Source organism: Phyllostomus hastatus, unplaced genomic scaffold (genome assembly GCF_019186645.2).
Source record: "Phyllostomus hastatus isolate PE091 unplaced genomic scaffold, TTU_PhHast_1.1 phas_scaffold_78, whole genome shotgun sequence".
Taxonomy (NCBI): domain Eukaryota; kingdom Metazoa; phylum Chordata; class Mammalia; order Chiroptera; family Phyllostomidae; genus Phyllostomus; species Phyllostomus hastatus.
The window spans coordinates 14,502,551-14,519,830 of record NW_025334041.1 but is presented as its reverse complement, the minus strand read 5'-3'; the positions used below and the strand labels follow the sequence as shown (position 1 = coordinate 14,519,830).

Here is a 17,280-nt window from a genome sequence, read left to right as displayed (position 1 = left end):
ATGAGTGAATTTGTTTTTAACAGGGAATGTTTGGCTATCGGTGACTTTAATTTAGGATCTAATGTCAGCCTGGCAAAAATTAAGCAGGACCAGAAACTGATTGAAGAGAATGAAAAGCTTAAAACAGAGAAGGAGGTTCTTCTCGAAAGTTACACTGCGTTAGAGTGGAAAGTAGAACAGACCACCCAGGAACTGCAGGTATGGTGTGCTCAGTGGCTGTGAGGGAAAGAGTGACCAGCTGGGGAATCCGTGTCTTCATCTACGCTTGCTAAATGCTCTGTTACTTCTCCTCTCCTTCCCTTCCTCCCCATCTCTGTCCTTCTCTCCTCCTTACTTTACATTGTTTATAGATGACTTTTTTACACTCCAAACTAATCATCTTTGGATTTCATTGTTAAAACATTAATAATTTTTCATTTACATTTCCTCTTATGTTCTTTCAAAAACTTTTAACTATGGAAATTTTCAAATATTCCAAAAAGAGAGAGAATTGAACAATTAATCCTTCACTCAGTTTTTTGAAAAGATTTTATTTATTTAGTTTTAGAGAGAGGGGAAGGGAGGGAAGAAGAGAGGGAGAGAAACACCCATGTGTGAGAGAAACATCGATTACCTCTCTCATGCCCCACAACAGGGACCTGGCCCACAACCCAGGCATGTGCCCTGACTGGGAATTGAACTGGTGACCTTTCAGTTTGCAGGCCAGTGCTCAATCCTCTGAGCCACACCAGACAGGGCTGGTTTCAGTTCTTTTAAAGGAGATTTTCTTATGTTTTATTACCCAGCTTATGGTTTGTCTTTGCAAATGTTCCATGTACTTTAAAAAATAATGTGTATTCTATATTTGTTGGGTGGAGTGTTTTATAAATGTTAGTTGGGTTGAATTGGTTGATAGTGTTGTCCAAGTCTTTTGTATCCGATGGATTTTCTGTTCACTTGTTCCATTCGTTACTGAACAAGGAGTGTTGAAATCTCCAAATATTGTTGTGGTTTTGTCTGGTTCTTCATTTTGTTTAGTTAGATTTTACTTTGTGATTTTTAATATTTGTTATTAGGTTCATACACTTAGAATTATTGTATCTTCTTGATGAATTGACTCATTTATCTTGATGAAATATCCCATTTTTCACCTGGAGTGCTCTCTGTGCTGAAGTCCATGTTGCCTGATAGTAATAAAGCCATATTTGCATGGTGTATTTTTTCCATTTTAATTTGTATCTGTCTCTTTATACACAATAAGTGTTTCTTATAAGTTGCATAGTTGTCTAAGCTTTTTAAAATCTAAGTGTTAAGATACACAGCATATGAAATTTTGTTTCTTTGGCTTCTTATTAAGATGAAATATGAGTCTAATCTGTGTGAAGGCAGAAGACTGGGAGAGATTATCTTTTTCAGGTCCCAGCTAGTAGGAAAATCAGTGTGTGTTATCCTGTGGCCTAACATTTCTTAACCTTTAAAATTTTAATTATTTTTAAAAAGCCACTTAAATAACAGTAGAAATACAGTCTATATGGGTCTCACTAGGGTGTGCTTGCTCTTTGTTTCAGCAAGAGAAAGCAGCTATCATGGATTTGACCAAACGTTTAGAAAGCACTCTGAAGACTCGTGTAGGCACCCGAATGAAAAATCTGGCAGCTAAGGTTGAAAGATTGAAAGCAATTAGGTAGGTAAGACCATATTTTTGAGAATGATAATTATTTGGTGCTCTGTTTAAATTGCATGCCACCATTTTTTTTGCTTCGAAATTTAATCTTTGTATTTTTATGACTTAGAAAGAAACTAAAAATACTTACTTTTCAGTATATACTTTCTTTCTTGAGAATCAGGGAGTAACAGCATAACACTGTCAAACTGTAGTGTTTTTTGTCAGTGTTACGTTGTTACTGCAAGAGTTACATGGTCCCAAAGTCATCTACCAGAGCGCAATTAAAAAGTCAACACATGGGAAACTACTATGTCCAGTTGTTTTGTTTAATGTTATTTTCAGGCCTGTGCAGAAACTAAAGATTTTAGTAATCTAAATCACTTACACTCTGTCCAAAGAAAGAAAAAAGTAGTCTGCATAGAATCAGAAGAAAAGTGGTCATCATGAGTCCGAAGAAAAGGGATTGATTAGCAAGTCTTGTGTAGAGTTTATTCAGCATTTCTCAGACTTTGTATATGAATTATGTGGGTATTTTATCTTAATAGAGTATCACTTTATTATTGGTTAGGAATAATTTGTTCTACTTTTCTAGAATGTGGAAAAAATAGTTCTCCAAACATCCTAGCTCCCTTTTCATGCTACACACGAATGTAAACCAGTAATTCATTGTCTCACGTGCTTTGGAACACTGAGAAGTCGCCCTGAATGAATACTGCACGTTGTTCTTTTGTCCAGTGAAAAGTTATATTCTCCAGAAGTAAATCCATCAATGGGCATCTGGTTTATATATGTCTAAATAGTCTGTGTATTTTGGTCCCTCTAGAGGCTAATCCACCTGTGATGCACTACCAAAATTTAAGTGGTTGCACTGGCAAAGCTGTGAAACACGTTGGACCAAAACCAGTGTATTTCAGTCCGCGTCTGAAGGGACGAGGAACTGCTCAGAAGGTGGCAGTCTAGCGGGAAGTCAGAGAGAAGAATGGGGATGGGCCTTGCTAGTGTTGTCAGTGGCCTGCCTCTCTGATTGCTTTTCCTTTAAAATTTCTTTCTTAAAATTCTCCAAATGCTAGTCTGCTTATTAGCGTACATGGGCTATGTGCCTGCAGTCTTGGTAAGAAAGGTTAACGAAGTGTAAAATTTGGAAGAAGATATTTACAAGTCTAATTGCAGACCAGAATTGAAGCTCTGATGGTATCACTTAAATTCTGCAGACTTTTGAGGTCCTTTTTTAAAGGTTTTAAAAAATACTTATTTTTCTCAGATATGTTTTAATTACAAGTTTGTGTCAAAGTTATTTATGATTTTATATAAAGTTTTAAAAAGTACCTCTTAGTAGTTTTGTAAAGAGTAACTTGAGACTATTACTATTTATGCAGCATGTTTTCTCATAGCAGCTTAAAAATTTCTTGACCTTTTCCTTTTTTCTATTTTTTTTTTAACAGGCATGTTAACATCAGTGTTCGTTTTGGAAATGACCTTTCAGATGCTATACAAGTGTTGGATGAAGAGTATTTTACTATCCCAGCTTCTTTGAATGAATTAGAGATAATTTGGGCAGAATATAATCTGGCTCAGGAGAAGATTAAAACTTGTCAAAATGTGGTGGGTTAATTTTTTTATTATGATTTCTGGTTGAGCATGAAGTATCTTTTGAGAAAGCAGGACTGTGGATGCTCTGATGAATGATACTTTGCATGAAATCTTAATTTTTATAGTGTATTTATATTCATAATTTGATTCCTTTTATTGTTTGTACAAGAAATAGGAAATAGTGATTGTGTATAAAGGGTTAACAAAATCTTTTCCTCTTTTGCAAGAGAATTTGACCTTTGCATAATTCCCTCTCTCTGTTCCCTTGGTAATTTGTTAAAATTATATTTGTCATGTTGCTAGGCAACATTGTCACTAGGCAAAACCCTGCTTGGTAAATCGTGTCTGGACTAGGAGGAGCTATAAACTACAAATACTTGGTAGAACTCTTGCAACAGGGCATAGCCGGTGAGGGACCCGGGAAGCTGTGCCTGTGAGAGATGTGGAGACTGAGGGACGTGAGGCTTCGAAGCTGGGGTGGCTCCCACGCCTGCTGATGGGAGCTTGTCTGCTGGTCTGCGTGGTGGGGTTATGCTGCCGCTCTGGACTCTGCTTCACCATTAGAGGCTGCCATAGCCACTTGTTGAGAGGTGGTTGTCTGTGGGTAGGGGAGGAGTGTGAAGAATGGAATATTTCATGTGCATTCTTTATTAGTGTAGGTCCTACTACATTTAGTTCCTCTTGCAGTTTTCTTTATTGTTAAGCAACTCTTTTTTTTTTTTTTTACGTGAAGATATTTGGCCCAACAGTCATACCTTTCCACAGTGTGTGTGGGCTCTATCTATACTTGGGTTTGGAACTGGCCAATCTTGAAGTATTGGTGGTTCCTGCCTTTGGGGATTGTACTCCGAAAGTGCAGTCGTACCTGTTCATACCTAGGTCGGTCAGTCGGCAACCTAACTGGCTCTGGATGAACAGAGTGAACAGGATAACTGGAAATGACAGGGATGTTTAATTTGGAAAAAGGTTAGATTTGGGTTAATTTATGTATTAAAGCCTAACTGCACTTCTTTTTTTCCTTTTATTGAATTTATTGAGGTGAAACTGGTCAACAAAATTATACAGGTTTCAGGTGCACAATTCTACATCATCTGTACACTGTGTTGTGTGTTCATCACCCCAAGTCATGTCTCTATCCATCACCAGTTATCCCCCTCGACCCTCCTCCGCCTTCCCCTTCTTCCTGCCCCTGGTAATCCCCACACTGCTGTCTGTGTCCATGAGCTTTTACTCTTTCACTCCCTCACCCCTCCCACTCCACGCCCAGCCCCTCACACCACACTCTCATCCCAGCGGTTGTTAGCCTATTGCCTGCCTGTGAGCCTGTAATTGGCTACTTCTCATTATGGGATGAAAAAAGTAATAAGTAATAATTTTTGAATCTCTATGAAACACAGCAGTGTTACAAGTACTTTGTAAACTTTTTCTTATACTGTTTTATTTTTGTTAAAAATTGAATTTATTGGGATGACATTGGTTAATAAAATTATATAGGTTTCAGGTGTACAATTCTATAGGAGGGGGGACCCCCGCAAAAAACTGGAATTATGTTCTGGAGGGTGGCCCCTTGGAGTCCAGGCTCCCCCTGCTAGGTGAGTGTTCTAGGAACCCGTCTGCATCAGTGCACCAGCTGGCGTGGTGAGAGGGCATGTTTGGCTCCAGTGAATTTTTCTTGAAGACTCTGCACTTGCCAGTTTCATGACGGGTGATTTATGAGTGCACCTGCCCACATCACGCTGAGCGTTCAGCAGTTTTTGACTAAAACGTCATGACCTCCTTGTCTCACCCTCCCTATCCACCTGGCTTGCCCCAAGTGACTTTTTTTGTTTCCCTGGATGAAAGAAATCTTCAAAGAGAAATGTTTGTAAATGTGGAAGAGGTGAAACAAAAAAAGGCAGAAGCACTAAAAGGCATCAAAATCGAGGCGTTCAAAAACTGTTTTGAGCAGTGGAAAAACGTCTTGATAGGTGTACTGCATCAGATGGAGAGTACTTTGAAGGTGACTGAAGTTTAAACATGTAAGAATGAATACACAATTTTTTATAAATAAATTCTAGTTTTTTTGGGTCCCTCCTCATAATACATCTGTATATTGTATTGTATGTTCACCACCCCAACTCAAGTCTCCCCTTTACCCTCTTCTCTTACACTAACTTTTGAAATAGGCATTTTTCTCCTATTTTATAAATGAGGAAATTGAAGCTTCCCAGGGATTAAGGAAGTTGCTCAAGATTACTTAGTTCTAAATGTTAATAAGGAATTTGAGCCTGTATATGGTTGATTGCAAGGTTTGTTCTCTTTCCATTGAAATCATACTGCCCAAATTAAAATATTTCATAATGTATTTCATGTAATCAGATGAAAAAATACTTTTTTTCATTTTGTTTTTGTGGCTGGAGCAGAGGAAAAGTGATTCATGACGGGGGGAGGGCTGAATGGAGCTCCAGGACTTGGAATTTCAGTAGAACAAAGGTGTTTTTGTTTTTTTGTTTCTTTTTTAAACAAATATTTGTTTTTGCTACTGCTGATGTTTTAGGACTGACTTTTAGGCTTCATTGTTCTAAAGTTCATTCAATAGCTGAAGAGTGATTATTGACTATAGTCGTAATTGCCACTCAGAGTTGACATTTTATTTCCCTTACTGTAGAAACACACATTTGTTAAGACACGATCCCTGTCATGTGCCTTGGTGATGGGAGGGATACATAAATAGCTAGCACCAGTGCAGGTTCACAAGGACAGTAACAGAGGTAATGGATGCATAGGGTTCTTGGGTGTCTCTCACATACCTACTTCCAAATATAGCCTCTTGGGCAAGTTGGAGGTTTTATCCTGGTAGAGACTGACTGAATCTTGAAGGATAAGTAGAGAAGGAATTGAGGATGGTATGGGAATAGGAAGGAGGCAGTATGTAATTAATAATAGGAACTTGTATAATTTTCTTAAGAAAAACAAAAATTTCATTGTTGCAGAAATAATGGGAAGAAAAGGATCATTAGCAGAGCAGGATTGCTGAATGTAACTGTCTTATTTCTATAAATAAGGGAACGGAACTGTTTGTTGATCTAAGGAGGAAGGTGTTTGTCCTAAAGGCGACTATGTTTGGAGAATGTAATGCTAAATTTTACTGTTTTTAGGAGATTGTTTTTTTTGTAGGCCAGTGTGTAAGAAAACGCCGGATGTATTCATTAACGATGGCTATTACGTTTTCCTCCTGCCCCAGAGCGAAGGGGGCGCTTTGATCGCCAGAAGGGATGAAGTGCAGCAGCAGCTGTGCACCGCGGCAGACGTTTTCATTCTGGAGGTGGACGAGTTACCTCTCAGCAAACGCTTGAAGGCACTGCAGGTTGGAGTTTAAAAAGATATTAAATATACATTACGTTACACACGAAATATACATATTTATCATTTGAGAGGTGAAATTAGCATTTTCCTTGAGACTTCAGCTAGTACTGATGGCTGCAAACGTTTTTCTTCTCTGTTGAATTCTCATTTCTTCGTAATCGAATTAAAATATCATACGAATGAATGTATTTAACATGTTTATGTCGTTATATGTGTCTGTCCTGCAAACAGGGTGAGCTGGTCATGCTTGCAGAGCAGCACTCACGGGGAGACAGGAGCAGTAACGGGCACGGGAGCCCCTGTTGCTCGGTGCATTCCAGCAGAACATCCACTTAGAGAGAGGGACCCTGACCCTTGGCTTACAGGACTGTTAACGTCCGTGCTCAGGGGTGGAGCACGATGGCTGTGTGCTGTGGCGCCTTGTTTTCAGCCCTGTCCCACCCTCTCAGCCATGACCACGATTTGGAGTGAAGGCGCATGACCGTTAATCATTCCACCTATTGGCGTAATATTTTTCTTCACTCATGCAGATCTTTTTTAATGTCCTTTAATGATGTGTAAAATTTTTCTCTAAAAGGCCTCATGTGTCTTTTTTAACTCCAAGATATTTCTGCTTGTTTCTGTGAATATTACCTTACTTTCCATTTTCTAGTTATTTTTGACGGTTTATACAAATACTGATTTTTATATATTGATGTCCCTTTGGCAAACTCTGCTGAACTCTTTTAGTTCTCAGTTTTCTGTTGATACTCTTTAAGCTCTGTGCGTGGTTGTATCATTGGAAAACAACCTTCTTGTGTTCCTTCTACCTTTTATATATCTTTGAACTTCTGCTGCTTTGGTCAGTGCAGTTAGTCCCAAGTTAAGTAGTAGCTATATTAGCTGGTCTCCTTGTCTTGTTTTGGGCTCCAGAGAGGGAGCTTTCTAAAGAGCTGGAGAAAAGAATATTCAGGGACTGGGCACTGTGTCTTCCTGTTCGCCTGGATGAAGATGTCATTTTGGCAGTCCTGTGTGTGGTTCAGGAACCATTGGAGCCCTGGCTGAAACATTTTCTTAGGTGGAATTGCATTAAGTAGTGTAAGTTCTTCCAGAACGGGGGAGTGTGCCTTGCCTGTGAAAGGGCAGTGGTCTGCAGTGTGACGTCTGCTTTGCCCTGTGAGGGTTTATTTCTTCCCATGAACTGTCAGTAGACATAGGTAAGGGTCTGCAACGAAGATCATCTTCAAAGCTCTTTTCTTTTTAACATTTGATCTTAAAAAGACTTTTTCTTATATCTGGTTTGTCTTTCTACTGTTCCCCTAGATCACAAGAATATTCCTTAAACTTCTGTTTGTTTTGCTGAGAAATAGTTTGATTTTTATTTATATTCAAGTAATTAAGAAATAGAACTTCAGTAACGAAGGTCAGCCAAAGAAATTAAATTTCATGATTTCTGATTTCCTCAGCATTTATTCAGACTTCTTTTGTGGCTTATAATACATGGTTGATTTTCTGCTCCTTAATAAGTTCAAAAAGAAAGTATATTCTAGGTTTTCTTGGTTTCAGTCCCTGATAGATAGCAATTATTTTAAGCTTTCATCTTTTGTATCTTTGCTTAGTTTTTGGCCTGATCAGTTTATCAGTTCTGGGATATTTTTGTTATATGTTATCATTAATGTATTTTCTTATATTGTAATTCTTTAAATTGTTCAAAATATTTTAATGCTGTATTCGTGAGTGTTAATGTATTCATGATTGTTATGTATTTTAAACAGTGTTTTCTTTTTAACTACTGTGTGACCTTATTTTTCCTTAAGGTGCTTTGGGATACAACCTTTTTTCCTTTTAAAGTTTCTTTTTTACCTGTCTTTTTGGTTAATATCTGCTTTACATATCTTCCCCCTCTTTCTTTTAAATGTCTTAGGCAACATACTAATAGATTAATTTTAAAAAATCCAACCTATAAATCTGTCTCTTAATGGGTAACTTAATTTATATGTTTATAATTAGTCTTTTGTTAGAACTTAATTCTGTGATCATTGTGTGTTTCTTTTTACAATTTTTTGTTATTCTATTATAGTTGTCCCAATTTCTTTTTTCTGTTCTGCCTTCCTCTGCCCAGCCCCCCGCTCCCTCAGGCAGTCCCCACACAGTTGTCCGTGTGTCATTCATATGTGTTCCGTTTTGTGTTTCTGTTTCTTATGGGTTCTTTTTTCTTCCATTCTGCCTCCTACCCCTGGTATCGCAGAACATTCTCACGTGTCTTTGGTATGTCTTCCTTTTCTGTATTCCCGTTCCAAAAGTCAGCTAACCAAACAACCAAAGTTGTTGTGTAGGATTTTAATCACAGATTGTTATGGATGTTATATGTGCTCACTCAATTACATAACAAACTCTGGAGTTATTTTCTCATTCTTTCTTCATGAGTTGCTGGATGTCCTTTGGTTTTTCTATGTATTGGAGTATTTTGTTTGAGAGCTTTCAAAGAGCTCTTTGTGTGGTTGACTGGAGTTACTGCACGTCTCAGGTGTCTCAGGATAGCTTACTGAAAATGATTTAGACAATTGTGTGCATTTAAGACTTTAAACAGTTGTTGAGTTGGCTATAAAGTATAGGTCCAAAGGCCATTTTTTCTTCACAATTATACTCCCTTGTCTTATTGTTTCCATAGTTGTTGATATCAGCGTGATTTTTGTTCTTCTGTGATCTTTTTTTGCTCCTGGAAGTTTAACATTTTCTCTTGACTTTGTTCCTTAATTGCACTCAAACATATTTACGTTTATATTTAATCTGAGTTAGTTCAGTCTGAGATTTTAATATCTTTCTTTAACTCCAGGAAATATTTAATAATGATTTAGGATGCTGCCTCCCATTTCCCCTCCCATCCCATTTATTGATTTTTTCTCATTCTGAGACTTTTGTTAGTGGATGCTTAAATTTCCATCCTCTACATTTTTAATTATTTATTGATTTTTTCTCTTTTGATCTCTTTCTTGTCTTTTTGAAGGGACCCTTGACTTAACTGTCTAGCTCACTAATTGGTTCTGTAGCTGATCCCTTCTGCTGTTTAGCCAATCCACTGCGTTCTTTATCTCAGACATCATTTCTTTCAGACCATATAACTTCAGTGGGTTATTATTTATAACTACTTGGTTTTGCTTTGTGTTTCCAAGATTCTTTGTTTTTGTTGAGAATATTTGTTATGCATATTTTGAGTTAATGTTATTATCTGGGCCACTGATTTTGCTTCCTTTTTATAAGGTGGCTTAGTTTGTAATATTTCTTTCAGAGTGTTTATACTAGTTACAACTTTCATCCTTCCCTGTACCACCCCTCAAGGGCTCGTGTCCCCTTGGAGAACAATAAGCTGTCTTAGTCCCGCGCTACTGTGTGGGTATGGGATAGTGCGGAGAGGAGCCCAGGGAAGGGTGAGAGCTTGGACCATAACTTCAGAGGCTTCAGGTGGGTTTAGGAGTAGGGTGGAGCTGTTGCTCAGCCTCTAGGGTTGAGGTCTGGGCTCTGCTTCCCGTTGGCTTCTCTTCTCCATGATCTTACTCTCCAGTGGGCCTCCCAGTTCCTCTGCTCTGGCCGTGGCTCTTTCCCAGGGGCTGCCTTGCGGTGTAAATGCTGTCCGGTGTTCAGAGGAAAAGGAATGAAAGAGAATGCTTAGGGATTGGACACCTCTTCTGTACTGGTGATCAGTTTTGCCTTGTCTGGGTTCCCATACTCTGCTAGTGTAATAAACCCATTGCCTCTTGCTTGTACAGCTGCTTTCCTGCCCACTGGCGGGGAGAGGGAAGGGCATCCGAAGAAAGTTCTCTTTTCCCATAAGTGGGACAGGCCTTCTCCCACTTGCAGACTGTTTGTTTTGTGTTAAACTATCCTCTGCCTTTCGGAGGGCTTTTCAGAGTTTTGTGATAAAAAATTTTGGAATCGAGTTTTCCTCTTGTGTCTATGACATTTCTAGAGTTTAATTCCTTGAAAGGTCCAGCAGGTTCTCTTGTCTTTTCCAGTCCTTTAAAAAATGCTTTTAAGTACATATGTATGTTTAGTGTCTTCTCTTGATTGGAATTATTTGTGTATTTTGGTGTGTGGTTTATTTTTATTAAGCAGTAGGACTTAGAAACTTCCATGTCAGGATGAAACACTAGTGATTCTGATTTGAAGTTAGAGAAGAGAGGGGCCTTTCTACTTAACTCTAAAGACCTAAGAATATAAAGCTTTCTACTTGTATGTAACCTTAATTCACTTAATTAACCTTTACTATTAGAATCCAAAGAAATCAGCTTTTAGGTGGTTTTATGTTTTTATGCCTGTCTAATTATTCTATTTTATTTATAGAATTCTCAAGGATAGGAATTCAGCATGCTACTTTTCTGTCTGTCAGGTTCTAATACAGTGCTTGAACCCTAATAGGAAGTTAATGAACTTTAATAAACAGAAGTCTGTCTCTTCAGGATTTGTCAGCCTCTCTAGAAGCAGTCTATGGACAGGCAAACGAAGGGACAAGTTCTGAAGAAATACTGAAAAAGTTTCACGACTGGAAGTGTGATAAGAGGGAAGAGTTCACCAGTGTCAGAAGCGAGACGGAGGCTTCTCTGCGCCGTCTGGTGGAATGGTTCCAGAGCTCCTTAAAGGTAGGGACAGCTGTTGCCAGCTGCACAAACCGGGGAGTTAAAACAAGTTTTTTCCCCAACATAATTTACCTCTTTTCTGAGAGAGAACAGGGTGGAGGAAGAGTGAGAATGAGAACGAATGTGGATGAGAATGTGTGTGCGGGGATGGAGGAATGAGGGACTGGCGTGCTGGTGGCCTCTGCGTGGGACACGCGTGAAACCAGCTCCAACCCAGCAGGAGGTGTGAGGCAGCACCCCTCGGGCTTACTGGACGTCCTGCGTATCTTGCAGCGATGGTGTAAAGATAAGGGTATGTAAAAGTGCATGTGCTGTAGAGGATAGGAGAGTGTTCCTCTTTTTTTTCTTTTTGAGGAAGACATGTTTTAACATCAGTTGGCTAACTGGTCAGGCTTAAAATACTATGTTAATTGGCATTGTTCAAGTCTTTTGAATTTTAGGCATCTTGAATATCTTAAAGATATCTAAAATAAGTGGAGAATATTAGTTTCAGTTGATATTAGATATTAGAAAAGATGTTTTGTGTATCATTCTTTTTAGTTGTTATTCATTATTATAAAAAGCAGCATCTAATTTTCCAAAAGGGGTGGAGCATATGAGTCTGTATAATGTACTCAGAACTCTAATTAAATTTTAGCCAGATTTTGTTATTGATTCTCTGTTCTTTTGTTTGCTTTACAACTTCCTTAGCAAGGGTCAGGACACCCATGGGATCATTTATCTTATCTGTGGGAATGACTTCCAAATACAAATTTCTGGCTTTGTTTTGGGGGGAAAAAATCTACTTTCTATTTTCTGTATTATAACTTGGGCTCCTGATTTTATTCTGTTTAGCATTTTATTTTAAAGTTTATTTCCTGATAGAAAATGCCTTGTTTTCCTAACGAACTGGAACCATTTGGGGTTAGTCTTTAATCTCCAGATTCCTAAATACTACTAAGTCATCAGTAAATACTGAGTATAATCATATTCTTTCCTTGTTCAAGAGATAACATTGCCTGCCTAACACCTTTTAGATTTAAGCTTGCCACCTGGGCATTTAAGGTTCTTCACCAGTTTTTACTCTGACTGCTTCTTTTACTGTTCCCCGAAAACATCTTGGTCTTCTTTTTGTCTTTTTTCTCTATCTTTCTTTCTTTTTTTAAAAAAGATTTTGTGTATTTATTTTTAGAGACATGGGAAGGGAGGGAGAAAGAGAGGAAGAGAAACATCAGTGTGTGGTTACCTCTCATGTGCTCCCTGCTGGGGACCTGGCCCACAACCCAGGCATGTGCCCTGACTGGGAATTGAACCAACAACCCTTTGGTTTACAGGCCAGTGCTCAATCCACTGAACCACACCAGCTAAGGCTGTTTTTTCTTTTTTTTTCCATATTTTTTTCTGTGTATTGTTTTCTCATTTTTGTTAACCACTAACTACATTTAAAAAGTCTGTTTCTGGGGGGAGGAGGGGTATGTGATGAGTCTGCATCTTTTTTTTCCTGGTGCATAACTTATATGAAGGTAGTACTTTATCATTCTTGTGTATCCTTATTTCCCCCACATTGCTCAATGCAGAGGCTAATGCTCTGCTCCAGTTATAAGGACACAATACTAATCGAAATAATTAAATGAGATACTTCATGCTTTTATTTTTGCAAATGAGGCTTTTGATCTATCTGTGGAAGATTCACTGACTTCTGAAGACACAATTGATAATATTGATGAAATCCTAGAGAAGACTGAGTCAAGTGTCTGCAAAGAGCTGGAGATATCTCTGATTGTGAGTATTGATATTTATCATTGCTTCCTTTGAAGCAGTATGGTTTTCGTTGCTAGTTAGTATCAAGACTGGTTTTAGCTTTTCTCTTAGAGACTTATTTGGAATAGTAATACTGTCAAGTTCTAATCCAAATACAAAGCAAAACCTCATTCTTCCACAGGGTGGTATTTTCATTTTAATGGAACATTTCACATTAAAAAAAAAAAGAAAATCTAATGTATAATTCTAGGAAAGCTGTTAATCTAAGTGTGTCAGCTTTCTGTGTCATTTGATTCTATAGTTCATTACCCAGGGAGAAAAGACTCCTAGAATTTATGAAGATTTGAAATAAAATCTTCGAGAGTTTTGGAGGCAGATACACAAGGTTGATTAGTGGCTTCATTTCTCTATTGTGTATATTCTCTGTTGCTATGTCAAGTTAAAAATTAGTGTAGTTCTTCAAAAGAGTATTTTGTAATGTTAATATTGCTTACTGAGACTCTTTTTTCAGCTTTTCAGTTGCTTAGTAAAGTCTCAGTGGTAATGTTCTTCATTTTACCTTTTGTGATTTTATTTAGATTGGTTTTAAAAATATGTACCATTATTGTATTCCCTTATTACCAATTAGTCCTTATTTAGATAGTTTTGTCAGACTTGATTTTCATTTTTTATTTTTTTTATCCTCACCTGAGGACATACTCATTGATTTTTAATTTAATTAATTAATGTATTTAGGGGGGAAGGGAGGGAGAGAAACATCAATTGGTTGCCTCTCACATGTGCCCCGACTGGGGAGCAAACCCACAACCCAGGCCTGTGCCCTGATTGGGTATTGAACCTGTGACTTTTTGGTTTACGGGATGATGCTCCAACCAACTGAGCCACAGTGGCCAGGGCTGTCAGACTTGATTTTAAAAGTGGTTGTTTGTAGATGGCTTCTAAAAATAGGTTTAAGTGTTTGCATTCTGCATGTGTATTGTTTAGTCCCCACTTTAGCACTGCAGCGTCTCGATCCCCTCCACTCCAGACAGCTCTGCGAAGAACAATGTGCCGGGAGTAAACTGCCCCCGGGAACATCTTTGATACCGGTCTTTCTCCTGTACAGAAAAAGATCCGTGTTTAAGAAATATTTTTAAATGGATATAGAAATGTATTAAAGGCATTCTTTTGAAGTTTATCCATTGTTATTGAAAGTTGTAACTATTGTGAATATTCCTTGTCTATAATTCCATGTGTGTGATTTCATTTAGGAGCAAGGTGATGCAGACAAGGAGATCATTTTAAATACATATAGTCAAGTGCTACAAAAGATCCATTCAGAGGAAAGGCTTATTGCCACAGTACAATCCAAGTACAAGAGCAGTATTGAGGTTGGATTGTTCTTTATTTTATTTGTCTTACATACTGATGCTTTATATTTTTTTATACTTCAACTTTTCTTGAGTAGTTTAATACTCAGTGTGTAGGTAAATTATTTATTCTGTTAGCAAAGCACCACAGCCATTGTTAGCTGGTATATGAGGTCAGACCCCCCTCCCCCACCCGCAATGGAATTTAGTTCTAAAAAATGTGTATTTATTCTTACATGTTGAAATTTCAGTCACCTTCAGAGTACTCTCCATTTTGATGCAGTACACCTATTGAGACTTTTTTCCACTGCTCAAAAGTTTTTGAATGTGTCAATTTTGATGCCTTTTAGTGCTTTTGCCATTTTTGTTTCACCTCTTTCACATTGACAAATGTGTTTCTTTGATGACTTTTTTCATCTGGGGAAATGAGAAAGAAGTCACTTGGAGCAAGTTGGGTGAATAGGGAGGGTAGGATGCGGGAGTCATGCCATTTTTGGTCAAAAACTGCTACTGAACACGCAGTGCTATGTGGGCAGGTGCGCTCATAAACCACCTGTCATGAAACAGGCAAACCCTCTGAAGGAGTCTTCAAAAAAAATTCACTGAAGTTGAATGCAGCCTCTCACAACAACGCCAGCTGGTACACTGATACAGATAGGTTCCTAGAACACTCACATAGTGGGGGAGGTCTGTACTACAAGCTGCCTGCTTTCCAGAAGATAATTCTGTGTTGTTTTTTGTGGGGGTTCCTTCTTGTATAATTAAATTCACCCTGCAGCTTTCTCACATTTCTCAGCCTTGATAGAATTTAAGAGGGTTAGGGTCGGGCCTTGCTCCCGTTTCGGTTTTGGCTTAAGGAAATGTGACTAGTTTGATCTTCTATTGAGACCACCAAACTTTTTCCACATTAGCAATAATGCTGTTTTGCTTTCATATCATTGGTGTGTCACTGGAGTAGCACTCTTAATTTAGAAGTTTTCTTTTGCATTCGCAACATGGCTCACTGACGCAAGATGCCTAGCTTCTAGCCTATCTCAGCTTTCGATAGTTCTTCACTAAGCTGGGTCATTTCTAGCTTTTACGTGAGAGATGTGACTCTTCCTGTCACTTGAACAGTCAGAGGCCATTGTGGGCTTGTTAATTGGCCTGATTTCATTATTGGTGTGTCCCAGGAAATAGGGAGGCCCAAAGAGGAGGAGAGAGATGGAGGAATGGCTCGGTGGTGGAGCAGTGAGAACACACACATTTATCGGTTACTTTTGCTGTCTTGTATGGGTGTGGTTTGTGGCTCCTCCAAAACAGTTACAGTGGTAATGTCAAAGATCACTGGTCACAGATCACCATAGCAAATATAATAACAATGAAGAAGTTTGAAACAGTGTGAGAATTACCAAAATGTGACACAAAGATGTGGAATGAGCAAATGCTGTTGGAAAATCTGTGCTGGTAGACTTGCTCGATGCAGGGTGGCCACACCCTCCAGTTTGTAACAGACTCAGGAACTGCGAAGTGCGGTGAGGTCAAGGGCAGTAAAATTCGGTGGGTCTGTGACTCCTTTTTGTTTGGCACCTTGTGTGTGTGTGGACGTTACATAATTTTGTAAACTGTTTTGAAAATGTTTTCTTTGTTTAATGGTGTGTTATGAACATTTTCCGATGTAAGAAATTTTGAGTGACTAAAACATCATCCCTCGTATAGATGTATGTTACTTACCCTTTCCTCTACATTAGACATTAAGGTTAGTTCCAATTTTTTTTACCATCATAATACTGTACATAATCTTTGTACATAATTGTATATGTCTGTTTCCCCAGATAGCTTCCTTAAAAATTATTAATAAGTCAAAAGGAAGAAACATTTTTAAAACTTGATTCATGCTATCAAACTACTTTTGAGAAAGGTAATTTTAATTCACATCCTCACTAGAAATTCCGATTTGCATCCTCTCTAGCAGAGTATGGCTTACTGTATGTATCACCTTGAGATATTTTTTTTACCTTTGTTTGCTACTTTGATTACTGGAACAGATAGTCTTCTAAATAGAAATATGAATAATTAAGAAATCAAGTGGTAGAATGATCTTGTTGAAAATTGTAGACTTTCCTCTTTCAACCTGAATTTTCCAAATACTAGTTGAACCTTAATAGATAAATAATAAATGGTTAATAAGTGACCTTGTTGTCTGTTTTAAAAATGTAATAACTCTTTCTCTTACTCAGTTCAAGAAGCAGATTATCGAATGTTTAAATAAGACCCCCAATCTGGATCATCTGTTGGCCATTAAAAAGACACTGAAAAGCTTAAAAGCTCGACTGAGATGGAAATTGGTTGAAAAGAATAATTTGGAAGAAGTAAGCAAACAGTTGATTCTTAAACTCTTTGTGTACCTCACTTCACTGGGGCTCTGCTTCATGAAAGTAATATATGGATACACCCTTTAAAATAGAACCATTGTTCATATTTTGTTTTATATATTTTGTCTTTTTTCTTTCATGTATGTAAATAAAATTATTACATTAATATTGTAAAAATTTTCCTATGCCACTAAATGTTCTTTAAAAACAGTTTACATGGCTGCCTCAGCTTTCAGAAACATAAATATTTTTGAATACTTTGAAAAAGTCTTTTCATTTGGACTGTTACATAATGTCTATTATAATACAAGCCTACTACATGCAGGGTGATAGGATGTTTCCGCAAAGGTAGAATTTTGTTATAAAGTATTTTTAAAATCATGGTGTCTTTTGTTTATTTCTTTTTAATGGCTGAACATACTATTTCTTGTAAATATTTTAAGTTGTTTTTATATGATGCCAGAACTAGAACAATTAAGACATTCTAATGTGCAGTAACTTCCTTTGTTAGGCTTGAAACTTTGTGAAATTTAGAGATTCTTAGTGTTCCTTTGAGAATTCAATTTATGTACAAAAGGGAATTTATATTATGTCTTAATCCAACTTGAATTAGCTCTGTTTCTCTTTGGAGCACTTCAGTAGAA

At 37.7% G+C, this 17,280-nt stretch overlaps 1 protein-coding gene across 1 annotated transcript in view; it reads left to right on the top strand.

Moving 5' to 3' along the window:
* Positions 1 to 17,280, top strand: part of STK31 (serine/threonine kinase 31) — a 58,484-nt gene that overhangs the window by 13,998 nt on the left and 27,206 nt on the right. The window contains exons 7-14 of the mRNA XM_045827040.1: positions 24 to 198; positions 1,548 to 1,663; positions 3,088 to 3,247; positions 6,459 to 6,581; positions 11,017 to 11,196; positions 12,838 to 12,954; positions 14,184 to 14,303; positions 16,502 to 16,633. Of these exons, the coding sequence (XP_045682996.1) occupies positions 24 to 198; positions 1,548 to 1,663; positions 3,088 to 3,247; positions 6,459 to 6,581; positions 11,017 to 11,196; positions 12,838 to 12,954; positions 14,184 to 14,303; positions 16,502 to 16,633 (1,123 nt within the window). The remainder of the gene's footprint in view (positions 1 to 23; positions 199 to 1,547; positions 1,664 to 3,087; positions 3,248 to 6,458; positions 6,582 to 11,016; positions 11,197 to 12,837; positions 12,955 to 14,183; positions 14,304 to 16,501; positions 16,634 to 17,280) is intronic.